The sequence below is a fragment of the Marmota marmota genome, unplaced genomic scaffold (genome assembly GCF_001458135.2).
Source record: "Marmota marmota marmota unplaced genomic scaffold, marMar, whole genome shotgun sequence".
Lineage (NCBI taxonomy): Eukaryota > Metazoa > Chordata > Mammalia > Rodentia > Sciuridae > Marmota > Marmota marmota.
The window spans coordinates 11,310,020-11,332,351 of NW_026000283.1; the positions used below are offsets into that span (position 1 = coordinate 11,310,020).

The window sequence follows — 22,332 nt, forward strand, 5'->3', positions numbered from 1 at the left end:
TGCTTCATTCTTTTTTTTTTTTTTTTTTTGTAAGAGAGAAGGTGGGTTGGCCTTGAAATTGCAAACCTTCTCCCTCAGCATCCCATGTAGTTAGATTGCAGGGTCATATGCTACCATGACTGGCTTGCTATTATTTTCATTTCCTCTTCCTACCATTTAATGTAGTTTAGCCAGATAGCTGAAGGACATGTCTTCCATTTCTTTTTGTGCCTCTTCATCATTAAATACAAAGCAATATATCTAGTACGTCTTAATAAATGCTGTGAGTAGTCCAATATAATCCTGACTCCTGATTATCTGTCCACCCCTTCTTTTCCCTGACTTCCTCATAGACATTAACACATACTAGGGGAAGTATGTGAGCTATATAGCTCAGAATGTAATAAGGCGGTGCTTGGATGGTTTGAAAATATTTTCTTTGTTTTCACTGACTGTAATTCCATCACTAAAACTGCTGGGCAGTCAATTCCATAAAGACCAAGGCAGATGATTTTCTTTCTGCATTGGTCAAGCTCTTTTGTGAATTCCAGTCACCTTCTATGTACAAGAGCCAATATTGACTAACCAAGGTGACTTTATCTGGGTAGATTATACAAATGGCAATGCTTTTTTACTTCAGTGATTTGAATAAATCCAATCATATTTACAACCACACTTTCAAAACTGGCCAAGTAGCCATTAAAAAGAGCAGAGAAGAAACAAGCCGGAGAGAGGTAGCACACACTTGAAAAACAGATGCACTTAGCTCATTCCTTGTTGCCTTATTGGCTTGCAGCAGGAACTTGTTTGTGAGGGCAGATACCTGAAAGCTGATTCCTTTCTCAACACTCAACCTCAATTAAAAGTAAACAAGCACACCGCCTTTTACACTTTATGGAAACAACTAAAGGCCCATTTGGCTAGGGAGGATTTGAACAGCAAACAAAGCCCCCATCCATCTTAGCCATTCATCAAGTCAATTGTGTTTAAAAATAGCAAACTACTTTAGAGTGAACCGAGTTAAACCTACCTACTGAAGTCAAACGGTCCACCGCAAATGAAAAAAAATCTAATTAATATATGAAAAGAAAAGGGACAAATAAAAAACATAGTAACATAAGAATAGTGCTACACAACAAAGCATTCAATAAAACGAGCAATGGAGATTAAAACTGAAGGCATTTCATATATTCAGTACATGTTACCATTTTACTCTGCCTTTATCTTTTTTGATGCTTTCAGCAAAAATACATTTATGTGGTTTTTTTTCATTTAGTCTCAAATAAGATTCTAAACACTTTTACAGAGAGCAATTTTACTAGCATCTGACATCTGTATTTATGCAGCAATCTATGTAACACACAAAATTTCTTCATACTATGAATTCTGCCACTGATACTAGGAAGGAAATGCAAAATATCATTAATGGACCTAGCTTCTGAGAGAAACAATTCTAAGGTTACCATCAAGTTGATTGGTTTAGCTAAAAAAAAAAAAAAAACATTGTACTACACTATTGCTAGCAAAAAAAGGGTAAAAAAAAATTCAAATGAAGGAAAATGCAAATACATACCTTGAACTCGCTGCAGTTTGGGTTTTGCAAACGCCATTGGCAAGTTCAAAGGAATGTAATGTTCATGATTGCAAATTGTTTGTAGAAATTCAAACTTGTATTCAGCCAGTACCTAAATGAAAAGTAGTTAGATATTAAGCCATCTATTGAAGACATTACTATTTTGATACTTTAATATAGTGCAATAATTTTCACAAACCTATCTTAGATGCAACCTATGCAGAGAGAGTTAATGTAGCAGGCCTGAGACTGTTATCTTTAAAAACGCCTGTTGTAAGATTGATGCTGGCTAGAATCTGGGAAATTGGATTTTGACATGTTTCCAATGTGATAAGGTTGCATCTTTGGTGCTAGCCTGCTTTGGCTATTTGTACAAACTGTGATTTATGGTCAACACCTGTTTTGCTTTCCTTTCTAGGAGTCTGGAATTTTGACTGGTTTCTAGTACATGACCAGTGCACTGCCCCCTACCCACCAATAAAATCCTTAAACTGTGTCAAACAAGACTCCCCAAACAGAAATATTGTACACATATGTCTCCATTTCACTTTTAGAGTAAGAGTGCACTCTGTATATGACCCTTCAAAGGAGGGAGAGAGCTCAGGTAGCCTTCACAAGGAATGTTATAGGCTCCAACTGATGTCTATTTTTCCTTTTGAGGATCCAGAAGAGTATCCTTATGGTGCTACTCCAATGACTCTTAGCCATGAATTCCACTGTACGTTGAGTTTTGACAGTGAATTGCAGAACATATGGAAGGTTTGAGGGACCCTCAAAACATTATCCAATATTCCCATTGAGGTACACCAGTACTTTAAGTACCTAAATGAAAATAGCAGCTCCAAATCCTCCAGAAGAGCTGGACATGGTAGCGCACACCTGTAATCCCAGTGGCTCTGGAGGATGAGGTAGGAGGGTTGTGAGTTCAAAGCCATCCTCAACATCTTAGTGAGGCCCTAAGCAATTCATTGAGACCCTGTCTCTAAATAAAACACAAAATAAGGCTGAGGATGTGCCTCAGTGGTAAAGTAACCCTGGGTTCAATCCCTGGTACAAAAAAAAAAGTGCAAATTCTCCAAAAGAGAATAAGTGTCACCCTGGACTCATGCTTTAATGTCTGACACCTACTAAAATTAAGCCCTTATAACTTACCTTAGGATCTTTGGGGCTGAAGCCAGATATATAGTCATTGATCAAATTGAAAACAAATCCTCTATCCATTAATGTCAAACAGCGCTGTAGAAACCAAAACAAAAAGAATGGTTAGTTATATAATTCTAAAAGTTTATTACGTATAATTTTAAAACATTTTAAAAAATTCGTTTTCCACTTGGGGAATGACATTTTCATTTTTACAGATTCTATCAGAGCTTCAGGTGACCTTTAAGAAAAAGATAAAAGGCAAAGTGACTTATCATTGGAATTGAGACTTCAGGGCCTCAACTACATCATTTTCAAAATAAGATATATAGATGGATAGGGATGTATAGATAAAAATAGATAAACACACATATCCCCCCACACATACATGTATGTATACACACACAACTATAATCTAATTGGCTACACTGCCTTATTCTGGCCCATACTCACAGGGTAGTCAGTAAGCTTGAAAGTAGAGTTTGCCTATGTAAATAATTCAGAACAAAAAGGAAGGTTTTTTTTTTTTTTTGCTTCCTATGAAGTCTTAGTCTATTTAAATAGTCCTCTCCTATCATAGCCCTAACAGTGCTTCATATTTGCTGCTGTCATTCTCCTGGTTAAGATTTCATTACCTAGCAACTGAACACTTGCAGCTAGCCTCCTAATCAGTCTTCAGATCACTCATTTCTCTATCCATCTAATTGCTTCCATATTAATTTCTAAGTTCTAGCCTAAATTATATCACCTATCTGCACACAGGTTTGCAATAATTCCCTATTACCTCTGATGTAATTTCAAACTCCTTAACTTGACCTTCAAGGACACTCACAATCTTGTCCCAACTTAGTTCTCCAGCTTTATTTTCCAGTAGAGCTCTTTTGATTTATTATTCCTTCAAGATGCACTGGGTATTCCCACCTCTGGCTCTATCATTGCTTTTATTTAATCTTGTCCATTCTTTAAGGTTCTCATGAAGTCCCATCTTTCTCAACCACCTTGGTCCACACTTCCTTTTAAACACTTTGGTCTATACCAGCTTATATTTTACCTAATATTCTCCTATATTCTCACCTAGGAAAAAACTATCCCTTTTTATGTTTATATTCTCCAGTGTCTAGAATGTTCCTGTGAAGCTGGGCTCAGTGGTGCATGACTGTAATCCCAGTAGCTCTGGAGGCTGAGGCAGGAGGATCACGGGTTCAAAGCCAGCCTCAGCACCAGTGAGGTGCTAAGCAACTTGGTGAGACCCTGTCTTTAAATGAAATACAAAATAGGGCTGGGAATGTGGCTCAGTGGTCGAGTGCCCCTGAGTTCAATTCCTGGTACCAAAAACAAAACAAAACAAAAATAGAATATCTCTATGAAATACAAAGAACTCAATATTAATCAGTCCCATGCTTCACACATCTTATCCTCCCTTTCCACTTCCTCTGACACTGTCCTAGGTGAGACCCTTGTCATTTCTCACTTAAATTACTGAGCTAGACCTATATCCATTTACTCATTCAGCCAACAAACATGCAAAGGAACTACTATGTTAAAAAAAAAGTATTATGTCCTAGAGACATACACAGTTGAATAAAACATGTTCCTTATTCTTGCCCAATGGTAAAAAACAGTAATAAAACTACAGCGTACAAAGAAGTGCCTTAAAAGTCCATAAAGGATACCTGAACAACAAAAGAGGTGATGAGTGCTGCATGGGAAAGTTAGGAGGGAACTAAGCCTATAAGATGAGTTGAACTCTGCCAGGCAAACTTTTCCTCACTTCATTCATTATACCAGCAATAGTATTATTCTAAAAAATTCTTTGGTGTTTCTGTACTGCATACATATCAAAATCCAAATTCCTTAACCTGACATTCAAGGCCTTCCATGATCTGCCACTAGCTAGCCTTTCTAGCTCTTTCTCCACACATCTTAAATTCACTGAACAATAGCTTTCTCGAGTCCCTAAACTCATATCTCATCTGGGCTGAAGGATCCTCTACCTACAACACCCTTAACTCTTTGTCTTGGGGAACTCTGAACTATGCTTCTTGTCTCTGTTCATGTTACCTTGTCATAACCCCTCATTTATTCATTCTTCTATAACATTTTGTTTGTATTTGGTATATGTATGTGAATGTGATGACAGAGATAGCATGATTAATCTTTGAATCCCCACATAGAGGACAAACAAAAGTTTGTTGACTTGAATTAAGCAAATGATACTACTAAACCACCAATATTCTGCACCCTTTACATAGTAAACTTCAAATTTAAATTCCAGGTAAGAAACTAGGACTTTTGCATTTCAGATAATCCCATCCCTTTTTTACTTTAAAAATATATGTAAATGTTTACTTTTTTGGGGGGTGGGGCACAGTACTGGGGATTGGACTCAGGGTCTCCTGATGCTAGGAAAGGAAATGCTCCACCACTGAGCCACATCTCCAGCCCAAATGTTTACTTTAAAAAAAATTAATTATAGATGAACACAATACCTTTATTTTATTTATTTTTATGTGGTGCTGAGGATCGAACCCAGTGCCTCATACTTGCTAGGCAAGCACTCTGCCACTAAGCCACAACCCCAGCCCAAATGTTTACTTTTAACATACAAAAAAGCTATGTAATAGCATTACAACTTTCTGGCAAAGAGAAGTATTGTGTTAGAGAATAAAACTCTTGAGTCAGGCATGGTGGCATATGCTCTATAGACTCAGGTCCTAGGAAGGCTGCTAGAGACAAGGAGTTCAGAGACACCCTGGCAGCATAATGGGAGATCACATGTTAAAAAAAAAATCATGCCCTGGACATCTGAAACCTAGTTGTGAATTTTGAATTTAAAAAAATAAGGATATTTTAGGCACTAAAATGGCTTTTATAGATTATTGACTAGGAATTTCTTGTGTGTGTGTGTGTGTGTGTGTGTGTGGCTGAAGATTGAACCTAGGACCTTGTGTATGCAAGGCAAGCACTCTACCAACTGAGCTATATCCCCAGCTCAGAAATTCTTAATATAAGGCTAAGAATGATGAAAAGCTACAAGGAGAGGGGCATTGGAAAGAAGAAAGTAAAAACTAAATGTATCACAAACCCATGGCTGTACTCAGTGACCACCAAATATTGTTACTCCCTTCATGAAACAAATGCAGTCTAGCACTATTCCTTATATATGACAATAACAGAACATGACAAAGATTAATGTGCTATTTTAAAAACAATAATAGGGATTTGGGGTATTTCTCAAACAAAATAACCTCACTGATCAAAACTAACAATTTTCATTCATATATATATAAGTAACATATAAACTATGGTAGCATCAATGAATAAGTTGTTTTAGTTCAAAAGCTGCAAATTCTAGAGCCAAAATGGTTAGGGGTCGGGGCATAAGGTCTGTGGCAACCTAAAAAACATATGCCCCATTTAACAACATTTAAATTAAAATATGTTTAGAAATCCTGTTAAATAAATAAAACTTGTCTTTTGGTTTCTGATTTACTTAACTAGATATTTTAGTGGGGTGGGGAAGGAATCAAATTCAGCTGAATTGAGCCATCAATTCAGTCAACAGTGTTACACCAGGCTGGGGATATAGCTCAATTGGTAGAGTGCTTGCCCTGCCCTCAATCCTCAGCACCACACACACACACACACACACACACACACACACACACGCAAAAAAAAAAAAGTGCTACTCCAACAGTCTTATAAAGACAACTGAGTTGCTAGAAAGTGGGAAATTTTTCCTCTGGCTTTCAAGACCCAATACTGAATAAAGTTCCTTACCACATTCAGGTTACCTTTAACTCACCTTTAGGAAGCTAGCCAAACTATAATTCACATTTCTGGACTCATCAGGAATCTCTGCATAGCGAATAGTCACGTGGGGAATTATCGCAAGCAGCAATGAATGTAAGACATGATGATATGCCTCAGGAAATCGCTGGCCTCTGGGAAGCTTAAATTAAATAGACATAGAAAAAAGTCAGAGTTCCAAAAGGTCTAAATCAATTGCCACTTTTACTTTCAAACACATTCTTCATATAAATGTTTTTCAACTGAAGTATAATTTTTCTTCCATATCAAAAATGACATAAGTTCAATGTATATTTTAATCTAGATCCTTATAGGAACTATCTGGTCCTCTAATAATATAATTGACCATAATTATCAGTAAAAACGGGTTATTCTGACCCAATATGGGGATGTTCCCAAGACGATGACACATCAATTTTTCATTCCATTTTTCCTGGCATACCAAGTAAGAATTCAGCTCAGTTTCAGTAAATTCAACCTATGAAAGTTCTCATAAAAATTAAAACTATGAAATGAAGGATTTTTTTGGGGGGGAGGTGGTATTAGAGACTGAATCCAGGGGTGCTTTCCCTATGAACTGCACTTCCAGCCCTTATATATTTTTTAAAATTTTGAGATGTATTGCTCAGTTGCTCAGTCTGGCCTCAAACTTATAATCTTCCAACCTCAGCCTCCTGAGTCACAGAGATTATAGGGATTTACTACTGTATTCAGCATAACCGAATGTCTTTTATTTCCTAAGTCTTAGCTTTATGATTCTTATAACTAAGAAAGTTTTTTTGTACAGATTGAGCATCTCTAATCCAAAAGCCTCACATCCAAAATGTTCCAACTATCCAAGACTTTTTGAGCATCGACATGACACCACAAGTGGAAAATACCACATCTGATACCATATGATGGGTGAAAGTCAAAACATAGGTGCAAATATAAAATAACCTCAGAATATATACATAAGGTATATATAAAACATAAATGTGTTTAGGTTGGGTATCACCGCTAAGATATCTCATTATATATATATGTAAATATTCTAATATCTGAAAAAAATCTGAAATACTTCTATTTTCAAGCATTTCAGGTAAGGGATTTTTCAACCTGTACATTTGAAATAATTTTTCAAAACAACTAAATGCATACAGCATATTCAGGAAAACATCTGTTGCATAAATTTTTTTTAAAAACTTTATATATGCCTTAAACCTTCTGAAAAGAAAGGTTCTGTCTGATGTGGTATTTGTTCTTCTTCCAAATAAATCTTTTCAATATAGACATTTTAAAATCACAAGACAAAGGCAAGGCTTCAAACGTAAAGAGTTTTATGTGGTAAATAATTACAATACATTTTTTTTTTTGTAGGCAATGTTGAAAAATTGAATGGCTAAGGGTCCTTTAATATAAAAGAGCATTTTCATGCAACTGCTATTTGTAAGATTAGCTTGTTTTGTGTTTTATATATATATTTAATATCAGGGATTGAACCCAGAGGTGCTTAACCACTGAGCAACATCCCCACCCTTTTTTATATTTTATTTAGAGACAGAGTCTTGCTGAGGTGCTTAGGGCCTAACTAAGTTGCTGGTGCTGGCTCTGAACTTGCAATCCTCCTGCCTCAGTCTCCTAAGCCATTATTCTTACAAATATGTACAACTATTAATTATCAATTAAAAAGAAACTTAAAAATTTATCATACTTACCTTAATTTTATTCTCTTCCAACAAGTATGTGGCCATTGACTTTGCAATTGTTTCAAGGAAAAACCATGAATACTAAAATTAAAAAAAAAAAAGCATTTAACATTTACCCAAATCCTTGAAGCTTAGTAGACTTTGACAATCAATATGGATCTGGTCTATGAACTTTCCAATTCATTATCAAAGTCTCACAGAAGACCTTTGAACTGTTTTGGCAAAAGGTACTATAGTACCTGAAGGACAGTGATATGGAAAGGGAGTATAGGAATGTATGTCCCAAGGAAGGAGAGGAATTTTAATACTAACATTGTTTGGATTGCCCACAGCTGCAGATAAGTGTGAGCCAATTTTTAGTTTATTCTGTTATTACTTTTAAATGTTCTTCAGAAAATGAATCTTATTACAGCCTGCACTCAGTGGGGGGACCCAAGCCTAAAGCTGATACCACAACTTGCCCAACCTAAGTGTCCTTTGTAATTGCCAACATTGTGTCCTTTGAGGGGGTAGAGAGAAGCCTCAAGCAGATGTGTCCCAAGATACCTAACGTTGTACTGTTAATAAAAGGCATAAATACTAACAATGACCTGGAACCATTGAGCGCCTACTACGTGCCTACAACAAATTACTTATAATTTGGAAATGAGGAACTGGAGTATCAGAGATGCTAAATAACCAGCCCCACATCCCAGAACTATACTGCAACAGATGTAGGATTCTAACCCACATACATCTATCTGGTTCTACATTTGTTCTGTTAGGCCTTTGATTGAGGGCAGGGTATGGGAAGGAAAGGTAAAGAAGGCTCTGTGAAGAACTTCAGGGAAAGGATGCATATGCAAAGTGATGGGGAGTGGTTGGGTCACGTGAATAAATGATGAAAAACTAGAACTGCAATGGGAGGTTTCAAACCAGTATGTTTAGAGCTACTTTAGTTTCTGGTTGCATCGTGTGTCCTTACCTTGAGCAGTTTATTTATTGCTAAGAAATCTGCAGACTGTTTTAATATTGCTATCATGGTAGTAGCCAGTGTTTCATGAATCAGCTGGGTCTGAAGAGCACTGGGTTTTTCAGGTCGGAAGTTATACTACAAAGAAAATGAACTGTAAGACAAAGCTGTACCATTTAAAAAAAAACACTCAGCAAGAAAGTTTACTCCACAAACCTTTATGAAGGATCTTAAATAACTATCCAAGCCTTCTTCATGGCACTTTGATACAATATGTAAGAGAACCCTGAAATGACATTTACAAAAATCAGCATGTAGTGCAACAATTAATTACCATAGTGTGATTGTTAAATAAAATCATGTTTAACCCTATAAACACCTAACCCTGCCTGAACAATTAAAAGTAAGGTGATTATATAAGATATAATGGTAATTGAGGTCTAATAAAGATTTCAGCATCTAGCATGCTCAGGGAATTGTAAATGTATTTCCTGGTTCAAAAGAAAGGGGCTTGGAGCTGGGGTTGTGGCTCAGTGGTAGAGCACTCGCCTCTCAAGTACGAGACCCTGGGTTCAATCCTCAACACCACATAAAAATAAATAAGTGATATAAAAGTATTGTGTCCAACTACAACTAACAAATAAATATTAAAAAGAAAGAAATGCTTTATTTTGGCAGCCCAGATGTTTCATCTTCTTTCTAAACCTCTGTATGTGTTTGAAGTTATGTTTGTAGCCACGGCATAGGAAAAGACCCCAAATAAGGTAAATATTGAAACACCCTCTAGTGAGAATAAAGAGAAAAAATAGAATGAAAAGCATATCAACAGATGGGACAAAAGAGAAGGGAAAAACAGGGCAGGTATATTGACATGAACTAAAATGGGAGATTAATACAAAATTCATACAAAGATTTAAAGTTAAGAGACTAGCAGTGGTTCTCAAACTTCAGTATGTATCAGAACCACCTGGAGGGCTTGTTAGATTGCTCAACTCCTCTCCCGGTTTCTGATTTTGTAGGTCTGAGGTGAAGTTCAATGATAAGCATTTTGGGTTTTTTTGGGAGGTCCGGGGTATCAGTGATTGGACCCAGGAACACTCAACCACTGAGCTATATCCCCAAGCCTTTTTCTATATTTTGAGACAGGGTCTTGCTAAATTGCTTAGGGCCTCACAAAGTTGCTGAGGCTGGCTTTGAACTTGCAATCCTCCTGCCTCAGCCTCCCAAACTGCTGGGATTATAAGTGTGCACCATCATGCCAGGCTCTGATGAGCATTTTAAATAAGCTCACACATGATACTGATGCTGCTAGTCTATGGACCACATTTTGAGAATCACTGGCTTAGAATAATGCTTTAGATTATTCTCAGTGGCAGAGACTATACCCAACAGCAGAGCCAGCAAAGCCAGCACCATCCAATATTGAGCTCAAATGTTTTTAAAGTCTCCTTATTTTTTATTTCAAAATTCAGGTGCATTTTACCTTCTACTCGACAATGTTATCTTTTCTTATAAAAACAATACTGCCTTATTCTTTCAAGTAAAAATTAATGGCTTAATACCTCATTCTGTACAATATGAGACACTGGTCACCTGTGGCTATTTAAATTGACTAAAACTATACATAAACAGAATTAAAAATTCAATCCCATGGTTGAACTAGTCACACTTCAAGCGCTCAACAGCCACATGTGGCTAGTGGCTAAGGTATTGAATAGTCTGAGTGTAGAACATTAACATCATTGAAGAAAGTTCAATTAAAATTGTTATGTTTGTCTCCCTAATATATAAAGCAAGTATTAATGGACACGAAGGGAGAAATACAATACAATAATAGTAAGGGACTTCAATTTTCTACTTTCAACGATGGTTAGATCAACCAGACAGAAAATTAATAAGGAAATACTGGGTGTGAACTACACTTAGATCAAATGGGCCTAATATATGTAGAACATTCCATCCAACAGTAACAAAATATACATTCTTCTCATGTGCACATGGTATATTCTCCAGGACAGATCATATATTAGACTGCAGAATAAGCCCTAACAAACATAAGAAGACTGAAATCATATTTCAACCAAAATGGTATCAAACTAGAAATCAGTCACGGAAAGAATTGTGGGGAATTAAAAAAATATGTGGAGATTAAATAACATACTCCTGAACAAGCAGTTAGTCAAAAAAGAAACCAAAGTAGAAGTTTAAAAAAATACCTTCAGACAAATGACAATGGAAAAAGGACATACCAATACTCATGGGACACAAAAAAAGCAATTCTAAGAGGGAAGTTGAGAGCAATGAACGCCACCATTAAAAAAGAAGAAAGATCTCAAATAGGTAGCTTCTTTATATTTATAACACCAAAACTCACATGGTACAGTTGATAGGAACGTCATCTTCATGGGTCATATTTGTGAGAACTCGGAAGAGTTGCATAAGAATTACAGGTAGAAACTGTATCATGACTTGGATCTCCATGGCATGCAAACACTAAAATAAGTCATTATTAGTTATGAAAACAAACAGAAATATGATATAATTTGCAAATGTGAAACAACAAAAAAGTCAAGTAATGAGAGATATCTTAACTAGAATATAAGCTCATTTAAATGTGAGCTTTCTGGGACAGGGGACTTTGATTTTTACTTAATCCACACCTCTATTTTGGCATTCAGATTTTGTTTCTTTAATATTAAATGTTTAACTGAAGATAATGAGTGTAATTGGAATAAATGGATTTAAAAAAAAAAAAGACAACTGACTCCTGGTAATCCAACATTCAATGGTGGTTTGGTGATGTGTTTGGAAATGGTGGAGATGAGCATACTATCCCCCAGCGTTCTATGGGTTTTACAGAAATGTGGGCCTCCAGCTATTCTGGTGAAAAGTTAAATGGACTTTAATAAAGAGCATTTCTATAAATATTTGGCTTTACACCAGTATCATCTACAAAACTGAGGTCATTTTCAATTCTAACATCCTCATAATACATTTCTCCGAAGTGCTAAGACTCTATCTCTAATAATAGGTGTTAAAAATATCAAAATGAAATATGTTAAATTTCTTTCCTTTCTCCCTTTCTCTCCACATTTACTCTGTCACTCAACCAGCCAACCAAAAAAAGAAATCAAACTTCACTGACCACCTTCTCCATCAATTTAATCTGAAACACAGAGATGGACAAGTCAAATCTCTGAATATAGGGAACTTGTCATTTCTGTTTCACAGTCTCCCTTCCTCTTGTTCCATCTTTCAGTTCCTACTCTCTCAATCTTTGCAAGACTCTGTCATCTCAATGATGACTTCCCTAGACCTCTGCACATCTTCTCTTCAATCCAATGTATAGGACAGTAGAGATAGCTCCAGAAAAACATGATCACTTCATGAACGTTTTCCTTCCTAAGCACCCTCTCAAGTATCCTTCCTGCCATTTTTTAGGACCCTCTAATCTATAACCCAAATATTCTTAATAGTTTTCCAGTAGGTCTCTGCACAGCTTCTGTTTATTCCCAATACAGCTCTCATTCACTAATTAATTTGCCTCAAATGCTGCTTATATTAGATTACAATCTGCCAAGATTTTTGATGCCTCCCCATTATCATTAGAGTGGTTCCCAACCAGGGGCCACATTGCCCTCCTCAGGAGATTTGGCAATGTCTGGAAACATTTTTGGTTGCCACAACCAGAGGGTGCTAACGATCTCTAGGGAGAAGAGGACTGGAGTTAGGCTAAACATCTTACAATGTACTGGACAGCACTCCCAACAAAAGATTATCCTGCCCAAAATGTCAAGAGGACCAAGTTTGAGAAACCATGGCTTATAGAATTAAGCTACTTAAGACCCACACTATGCTTTCTGCCTGAATGCTCATCATCCTTTACAAGGCTTAACGGGTATCTTCGTTGTTCCTTGAATGTATCAAATGCTTTCCTCCTACCCTTGTGTCTTTGTTCAATTTGTAGCCAAATCCCAGCTACCCTTCCAACACTAGTTGAAATCTCCACTTCAATGAAACTCTTCATTTCCTCATTCAACAGAGGCATACTGAATATACCTTGGATAGCCAAACCTAAGTGCATGCACACGCACATGCACACATATACATTTGATACAAATAATAAACCTAAAACCCATAGCGCCTACCATTAAGCAGATGACAGTCTAAAGATGATAAAGCTATGGAATGGTAGTAATACAACAGTGCTACATACAAGAAGCAAATGAAGGGCTGAGGTTGTGGCTCAGTGGTAGAGCACTCGCCTGGCGTGTGTGAGGCAATGGGTTACATTCTCAGCATTGAATATAAATAAATAAAATAAAAAGTCTAATGACAAATATATATATATATATAAAAGCAACTGAGCTGCGTAAGTCACATCAGACAAGGCTTCAGAGATAGGCAAGGCTAAAGGATGAGGAGGCTAACACAAGGAAGAAAAGAGAGATGGGCATTCGCTGTGGAAAGGGATTACAGGTGTCCACCATCCCTGCAACTAGGATTGCTTCTCCATAATTTATTCTATGAAATGCAAATTAGATAATACCATCTTCCCTTTGTTAAAAAACCCAAACCACCACAAAGAGCTGTCATGGGCCTCCCATACCTACTTGGACCCTGCCTCTTTCTCCAAATGTAGCCTTCCCCTCACTGCTTGCTATGCTCGGGATATACTGGGGTTTTTTTTTTTTTCTTTCCTTCCAATATGCCAGTGTAAGGTGTTTGCGCCTGCTGCAATATGTTATCCCTTTACATAGCTTTATCACCTATGGTTCTCTTTCTCTTGTCAGTTTCTCTTTTCTTAATCCTAGGGATTAAACCTAGACGTGCTTTACCACTGACCTATACCTCTGGCCCTTTTTTATTATGAGGCAGGTTCTTGATAAGTCATGGAGCTGGCCTTGAACTTGTCTCGACTACCAGAGTTGCCAGGATTACAGGCATGTGCCACAAGGCCAGGCTGTTATCAGTTTCTTTTCAGGTTGAAATGCTATTTCCTCATATAAGCTTTCCCTGACAACTATCTAGAATGTACTCCCGGTCATGTTAGAGCCCATTAACTGGTTCTATATTCTTCACAGTATTCATCTATATCTAAAGCTATTCATTTACTTATAATCTGTCCACCCCAACAAGAACTGGTGTGTTGTCTGAACTGATCCCTGTTTTATTTCCATCACCCAGAAAAACATCTGTTTCATAGTAGGTGCTCAATAAATATTTGGTGAATGACTACATAAATGAATAAAATAAGGAACGAAAGGACAAGATAAAGGTGGGTTCCATCTAGTCCACACTGGCTCCTCAGTTCACTGAGCTCTCAGCACTTTTACCCCAATCACACGTTCAATATTTAATCACACAGGGCTCTGGACTATTATTTGTGTTACTGACATATTGTTAGTTGGCTTTTGTATGTCTCTCTTCAGTTACATTGCGATATCTCTATGGACAATAAACCTAAGTTGTTCTTCTCTGAAAGTCACACAGCATCTAGGAAACTACACAACGCACAATAGGAGCTCAACAAGTAGATGTTAAACGAATTCATGAAACAATGCCACTTATAGGGACAACAGATCACGAAGTTTGCCAGGAAGATCATGATACTAGTCATCTCAGCTCTGAAACCAACCACCTGAATTGACTACAGGCAAGTCACCTCTGCCTGGGCTTCAGATTCCTCACCTGCAAAAAGAAATCTCTAGAATCCTTTTTAGAACTAACACTGTAGAAAATATCTTAGTTATTTCTGAAATTACATGGCATTTCACTCATTGCCACTAGAGGGCGAGCACAGGTCACATAAATATCAGAAATTCCCCACCCTGAAAAACAAAACCTGAGTATTCTTTTTCCTTTTGGAAAATACCAGTATTTGAAAATGATATTCCATGCCATGATACTCTATTAAAACTTTTAAAACACTTCCCCACTGGATGAAAAGCCAATGACTTAAACAGACAAACCATTCATACATAGAGCTGGAATGCTCCTATATATAACCCGGGGTCAGGATTTGGAAGTTAGATGACTGTTATTATAATTAAGAACAACAGCAATCATTTATTGATGGTCTCCCTTCTTCTACTCTTCCATTGGTGTTTGTTTAGTAGAGGGGATGAAACCAAGGAGCACTTCACCACTGAGCCACATCACCAGCACATTTTATTTTTTTTATTTTGAGACAGGGTCTTGCTAAGTTGCTTAGGACCTCACTGAGCTGCAGAAGTTGGCTTTGAACATGCAATTCTCCTGCCACAGCCTCCCAATCCACAGGGATGACAGGCAAGCATTACAGTGCCTGACTAGTGTATTCTTTATATGGTAGGAAGAATGGTACTTTCAAAACCAAAGTTAAAATCATGGCACTTCACTGTTCAAACCCCTGTAAAGGCTTCCAGTCTCACTTGGAGTTAATTCAAACTCCTCACCATGGCCTATGAGGCCTTACCCAACGAGCTCCTCAGCCACCTTTCCAAGATAATGCTGTACTTGCTATTCCCAGCTCTTCCCCAAAAATCCTCAAGGCTGTCATCCTCCTTTCCTTTAGGTCTCTGTTCAAATGTCACTTCACTAGAGACATCTTCTCTGATGTCTTCACCACATGAACCCCTTCTCATTCCTTGTTTCACTACACTGTTTTGGTTTTCTTTATACCACCTATGATATGACATACACACACACACACACACACAAACACACACACACACTTACTCACTTCCCCTATTTATTGTCTGTCTCCACAAGAAACTAAGCTCCTTGACAATAGGAAATTCTTTCTTTAATTATATTCCCAATGCCTGGAACACTGCTTAGCTCAGAGGAAGGACTCAAGGGGTGAGTGTGGCATGAATGGTTACTATACCGCAGACACTACCTTATTCAAGCCTCATAATCACCCTAATATGTATAGTGCATATGTATGGATGGATTTTGCAGTACTAGGGACTGAATCCAAGGACAGTTCTTCCATTGTGCTACACCCTCGGTTCTTTTTATTTTTTATTGTGAGACAGGGTCTCAGCAAATTTGTGCAGCGTGGTCTCAAACTTGCAATCCTCCTTCCCTGGCCTCCCAAGTTGCTTGGACTATACCATGCCTGTCTAATGTGTATATTATTGTATCTCAATGTAGACAGATGAAGAAACAAAGACTTGGAGAAGTTAAATAACTTGGCCACAGTCAATCACAGAGCTAGTGAGTGACAGATCTGGGATACAAAGTCAGTTTATGATTCCAGAATCCATACATTTTATCTCATGCTGTACTACCTCTCTGAAAGAAATGAACCTGTTTCCTGAGAATGTCATGAAGCAACAGCATATGTCCAATCCTGTAGTGGCTTTGCTTAAAATCAAAACTCCTCAGACTTTCCATGGCTAAGCTGCTAAAGGAGCAACCCAATGAAGAAAGCAGCTGCCAGCCCAGTCCTATCATGCACATTGCAGTACTAGTGCATAGGGAATAAACACTTTGAGCTTCTCTATTCATCTGAAAAAGTATGGCATTTCTTAACTGTCCCCTATACAACATGTGGAAAGTATGTTTGTCTCTTTAGTAGGCCATTTTCATAGTCTTTCACTCATGGACACAGGAACCATTTCACATTTTATGAAGCAAACGTGCTCACGTTTCCCCTGGCCCTTTCCCCCACAGAGTTCTCCACCTTTACAGGGAAGTCAGCCGGAAGAGAAAAGACCTGCAAAATCAATTTATACAACTGAAATCAACATTTCCATGAGATTTCCAAAACTATGGTGTCAAATTCTGGCTATAACATTTTCTTTCTAATGTAGCAACTGTGCTGTCTGCTTCCAAATAGCCACTTGATGGAAAAGTACCTAATACAAAATGTTCTCCTGAGGATCCACAGCCAAAAGTATTTTTAAGTGTCCGTCTGATTCTTTTTTCCACATCAAATGTGGCAACAGAAATTTGCAGAAAGTGGTTGTACATTTACCTTTAAATATTTAATGAGCTCCCCTGGAACTTCTTTTGAGCCTGACTGAATCAGCTGGCAATGATGGAAGAATTTGTGCACATGCAGATCCTGAAACACAGATGGAAAGAGCCATATGAAATTTGATTCATTATTCTCAAAGGCAGGCTCTCCACCTTTCTTCCCTCCTGCATCATGCAAACCTATCCATCTAGGTATTCTAATATCCAGATTCAGCAGCCATAGTTGCGAACCTATATGTCCAAGTCTCGAAGGTCTCTTGACCACCTCACAAAGCAGCAAAACCAAATTAATCTGACATGTACCAAGGCACACAGAAGGACTCAATGTGTGTCCAACCAATTAAGCATTCATTCAATCCCTTTTTGGACTATGGTGTTCTATGAAGTTGGGCTACTTCTCCACTTTAATTAAATGAGCAAGAACAGGAGTCTGAACTGACAAATGAAATAAAGTGGCAGCAGGAAATTACCAGAACAAAAGTTCTGGGTAAACTTGAATACTCAACTTTACCATGACACTTCACTAGCAAGTGAGTCCAGCTGTCCTATATGGCCTCCATACATACCGTTTTTGTTTTTTTTTTTCTGGACAGTATGGATTATATTAGCAAGTACAAAAAGGAAATGTGTATTTTGACCTGATTCCCCTAATTATTACTGCATGCCCTTGGGGGAAGTTACCTAACCTACCTAATCCTCAGTTTCTTCACCTATAAGATGAAGATAGCGTCCACATGCCTTTCAGAGTTTTGAGAAGCTCAAATCGGCTAACAGCAATGAAAGGATCTTACAATTTAGCAACAATTGTATATCCTGAGCTAGAATCATGCTATTAATGAGAAAATTTTGTGGCCTGTAGGAATCTATCATCTATTTTAATCCAGAAATATATTTGAGTATTCAAATTGACACAATTCAGATGATATAACTTACTTGAGTGTAGATGGTGGACTCTAAATGGCTTTTAATCTTCAACAAAGGTTTTGCGCCATCTACCCACTTGATATCTACATTTGATTGCTGAAAACAGAAAACAGACATGAATTTCTATTTTGTAGCAAGAGATAGATGAACAATATGTAACACTTTCATGCATTTCAACAATTTTCAGAAATTAATATATTAGATTCATACAATGGTATTACTAGAGAAAATAACATGTGTCTAGAATAAACATACCCTAAGTCATTTTAAATTTCTAATCCATCTGGGGTGGTGGCTCAATGGTAGAGCACTTGCCTAGCATGTGTGAGGCACTGGGTTTGATTCTCAGTACCATATATAAATAAATAAAAATAAAGTTCTATCAACAATTAAATTTCTAATCCTTTACAGATTGCTTTTATAAATGATAATAAAAATGAATTACTTAAATAAATGAATTTTTAAAATGACACACAAAATCTAAGGCCCAGTTTTAAAAGTTATTAGAAAAAACAGGCAAAGGATACTTTATCAAACTGCTATAAACACATATTTTCCATACTTATATTTATAGTAGACCAGCACCAGCCCACAGACCATACTTTAACTCCCAAATGATCAACTGTATCAACAGAATTCTGATGCAAATATTTTCCTACCCTTCTTGATTCGGCATCATTCAGATTCAAGTAGCCTGGGGGAAGATTGGCTGAAACTGGCAGCTGCTGCTCAAATGTGATGATTCTACCATCTTTCAGCAAAGGTACCCAGGCAAACCCAACTGCCAAGACAACAATAAGCCATAAGAAATGAAATAGAAAATGAAATTAGCTACACAAATGTCTAATTGCTGGGGAGCAGGGCAGGCTGGTGATGTTTCCGGGCATCTGTACGTAGGAGCCCAGGTGTTCGGCAACCTCAAACTAGGGAAGGAACAATGGGTTTGGATCATTTCTAATCCTAGCCTGGCCACTAACAAGTTATTTACTGTATTTCCTTGCCAATAAACATGAAAACAATAAAACATAGTCTCTTCATCTAAAAAGAACTGAGAGATCAGAGAGATGATATCATGAAAACACTTTAAAACTTAAAATGTGCATCAATATCAGTATCTTTACATGATGAGGGATGGTTTTGGTAGGCTTTTCTGTTTTTTTTTTTGTTTTTTTTTTTTTAAGGTTCGGGTTACCCTCATCTATCCTTCCACTAAGAGTGCAGAGTCATACAGCTAAGACCATCTCAGACAACAGCAATATGTTCCAAAATACATTATGGCAACACCAGGGTAAGGAACAATGGAAAATTAAGGTCACAAATGAAGGTTACATTCAATATTTATAGAAGGCAGTAAACACAAATTGTCTAGATGGACTGAGTTTTCCTGATATACAGGAGGAGGAAGTGTAGTAGAAGAATATGGCCAGGCCAGTGTTTATGACCTAACACTGCTGTAGGATTTTCCCCAATTTCTACATTTCTTAACAGTTCTACCCCCAAAAGGGTGCCTTGGCTTTCCATTAGAAACCTCATCATGTTCTAGCTAAAAGAGCCAGAGCCATCTGTGTTGCTCAAGTTGAGCAGTGTCAGTATTTCCATTATAGAAATTACTCTGGTTTCAAGTGTTTATAACTCAGCTGTAAAAAAGCTTGCTCTGGATCAAGTTTTGGCAATTAAGAGAGGGTGTTGGCTGGAGAGCACTTAATAAAGTCATTCCTTTTAGATTCTTCAAAATTCTGCATAAGTGCATGTGCACGTGTGTGTCTGTATGTTTATACTGTGAACACAGAAGTCAACACAAATCTGGCTACAATGTTTTCACTTACGTGTTTCATTTGGCAAATGCTTTAATTCTTAAAAGACCAAAACGTTGCTTTGTCTATATAAACTAAATGGCTTTCTCAGACTCTGAAACACGCCTGAAAGGCATCTTTACCAGTACAACTTCAGAAATGGTTTGTCCAGACCTTTTCTTTTATAAAAAGCAGGACAAAGTAACCTGAGCAGAAGAACAATTAGAAATGACTCTGCCATAGCTGGGCACAGGGGTGCATGCTAATAATCCCAGCGACTTGGCAGAGTGAGGTAGGAAGATTGCAAATTCAAGGCCAGCCTCAGCAACTTAGTGAGGCCCTGTCTCTAAGTAAAAAATAAAAAGTGCTAGGGATATAGCTTAATGATTAAGCAACTGTGTATTCAAAACCTGGTACCAAAAACAAAAACAAACAACAACAACAAAAAAAAACACTAAGAAAAAAAGTGACTGTATCATCATAGTTAAACAGAAAATTTGACAAAAGAGAAAAGATTTCCAACCTTGAAAATAGGGAAATATATATTGTTTCTTTAGCAACATTTTTTTCTTCATAGAAATTTTTATCAAGATATAACTCAGATGTAATTAATCCATTTAAAGCATACAATCTAATGGTTTTTAGTGTATTTCCTGTTGTGTCTCTATCAACACTATGTAATTCTAGAGCATTCATCACCCCAAAAGGAAACTTTAGAGTCCTTAGCAGGCACTTCTCATTCCCCCTTCCCCCAGTCCCTAGCAACATGAATCCACTTTCTGTCTCTATAAGATTGCTTAGGTAACATTTTTACACTGTAAATTAATCAGATTGTGGTCAAGTGTGTCCCTTAGTCAAAACTAATATAGAGCACTTGGAAGCTCAAAGGAAGCTGAAGCATGCCATCTGGCTCAAAGGTAGGAAGCCACTTAAAGGGTGAACAGTTAAAACTGATGAGTGGCACATAGAATAACCATCTCATGCTTCACTGAATATCTTGCCCATTTCTGTCTAGGACTTGGCAAAGGAAGCTGAAATTTATCATTCAGGAGATATATATTCTCATGGGTTCTCATTGTCCTACTAGTTTTCTTCTCAATTCTCAAGGTCCCTACCCTGAATTAACTTCAATTTCTATGGGGATGAAGAGTAGGATTATACTAACCATAAAGGGAGCTCTCTAACATTCAGCCCTGCTGCCTGCTGGGCATCACTCAGCTGATTCCCTAATACCTCAAACTCGCCATGAGTTCCAAACCTACCATGCCTGGCCACAATTCTGCCAATGGCATTACTTTCTTTCCAATCACCCAACTTTAAAACTTCACAGTTTACTTTGAATCATCTTGTCAGTCATTTGCTAGGTCCAATATAAAGTCTTCCCTCAGAATCCACAGACTGCTTCCAGGACCCCTCATGGATATTCAAATCCCTGGATGCTCAAGTCTCTTATATTTAATGGCACAGTATTTGCATACAACCACACATATCCTCCAGTATACTTTAAGTCATTTTTTGATTACTTGTAATGCCTGATATATGAATGCTATGTAAATAGATGTGTGCATTGTTTAGGAGTGACAAGGAAAAACAATCATGTATTCAGTATAGCTGCAATTGTTGAAAAAAGGATTTTCAATGCATGGTTCCTTGAATGTTCCATAGATGTGGAACCCCCAGATACTGAGGGCACTTATTCTTTTTCTGTAATTCCCTTTTTCTCTGCCTTTCTGAAGCTGTCATAACGTGGCCCTCAGTCTTTCCTGGACATTTGAAATAGCTCCCTTACTGGTGTTGCCTCTATCCTTCCTTTTTTCTGCTCTAACTCACCTTGCCCTTTATTTTCCTGTCTGATTCATTTTTGCCCAAAACAGCTCTTCCTAGTGTTTATAACTCTTCTGTAGTTCCAGATTGGTGACAGAATCAAAACAAATCCACTGGCTGGCATTTGAGACTTTCCATAATCTGATGCCTCTTTTTCAACTTCACATCCTATGACCCACACCCAGCATGCTGAACTCTTGACTCAGTGAACTACTTGTGGGTCTCTGTCCATACTCCTCAGTACTATGACCCTTTACAAGCTGTTCCTTCATCCCAGATCCCCTACCTTCTTGCCATAACTGCTTTCTCAAGATCTACCTCGTGCCAGGGATGGTGGTGCATGCCTGTAATCCCAGTAACTTGGGGGGCTTAGCGAGCCTCAGCAACTTAGCAAGACCCTAACTCAAAAATAAATAAATAAATAAATAGGTGGATAGAGAAATAAATTTAAAAAAAGAGGGCTGTGGATGTGGCTCAATGGTAAAGTGGCTGTGTTCAATCCCCAATACCAAAAAAAAAATATATATATATATATATATATATATATATATATATATCTCCATCCACTTACCCTGTAATATCATCCTCTCCTCCTGGAAGCCTTCCGAGATTCCCAGACACCTTTCCCTCCACCCGTAGAATAATTTTGATAATCACCACTTTCTACATTGTATTATAATT

The 22,332-nt window shown here is 37.5% G+C and overlaps 1 protein-coding gene across 1 annotated transcript in view; it reads right to left on the reverse strand.

Annotated features, from left to right (window-relative positions):
- Dock11 (dedicator of cytokinesis 11) overlaps nt 1–22,332 on the reverse strand; it is a 142,900-nt gene that overhangs the window by 70,268 nt on the left and 50,300 nt on the right. The window contains exons 19-28 of the mRNA XM_048797110.1: nt 18,694–18,858; nt 18,044–18,130; nt 17,109–17,198; nt 11,517–11,635; nt 9,359–9,428; nt 9,155–9,280; nt 8,200–8,271; nt 6,498–6,644; nt 2,705–2,788; nt 1,553–1,664 (exon numbers count right to left, since the gene is read on the reverse strand). Coding sequence (XP_048653067.1) covers nt 1,553–1,664; nt 2,705–2,788; nt 6,498–6,644; nt 8,200–8,271; nt 9,155–9,280; nt 9,359–9,428; nt 11,517–11,635; nt 17,109–17,198; nt 18,044–18,130; nt 18,694–18,858 — 1,072 coding nt within the window. The remainder of the gene's footprint in view (nt 1–1,552; nt 1,665–2,704; nt 2,789–6,497; nt 6,645–8,199; nt 8,272–9,154; nt 9,281–9,358; nt 9,429–11,516; nt 11,636–17,108; nt 17,199–18,043; nt 18,131–18,693; nt 18,859–22,332) is intronic.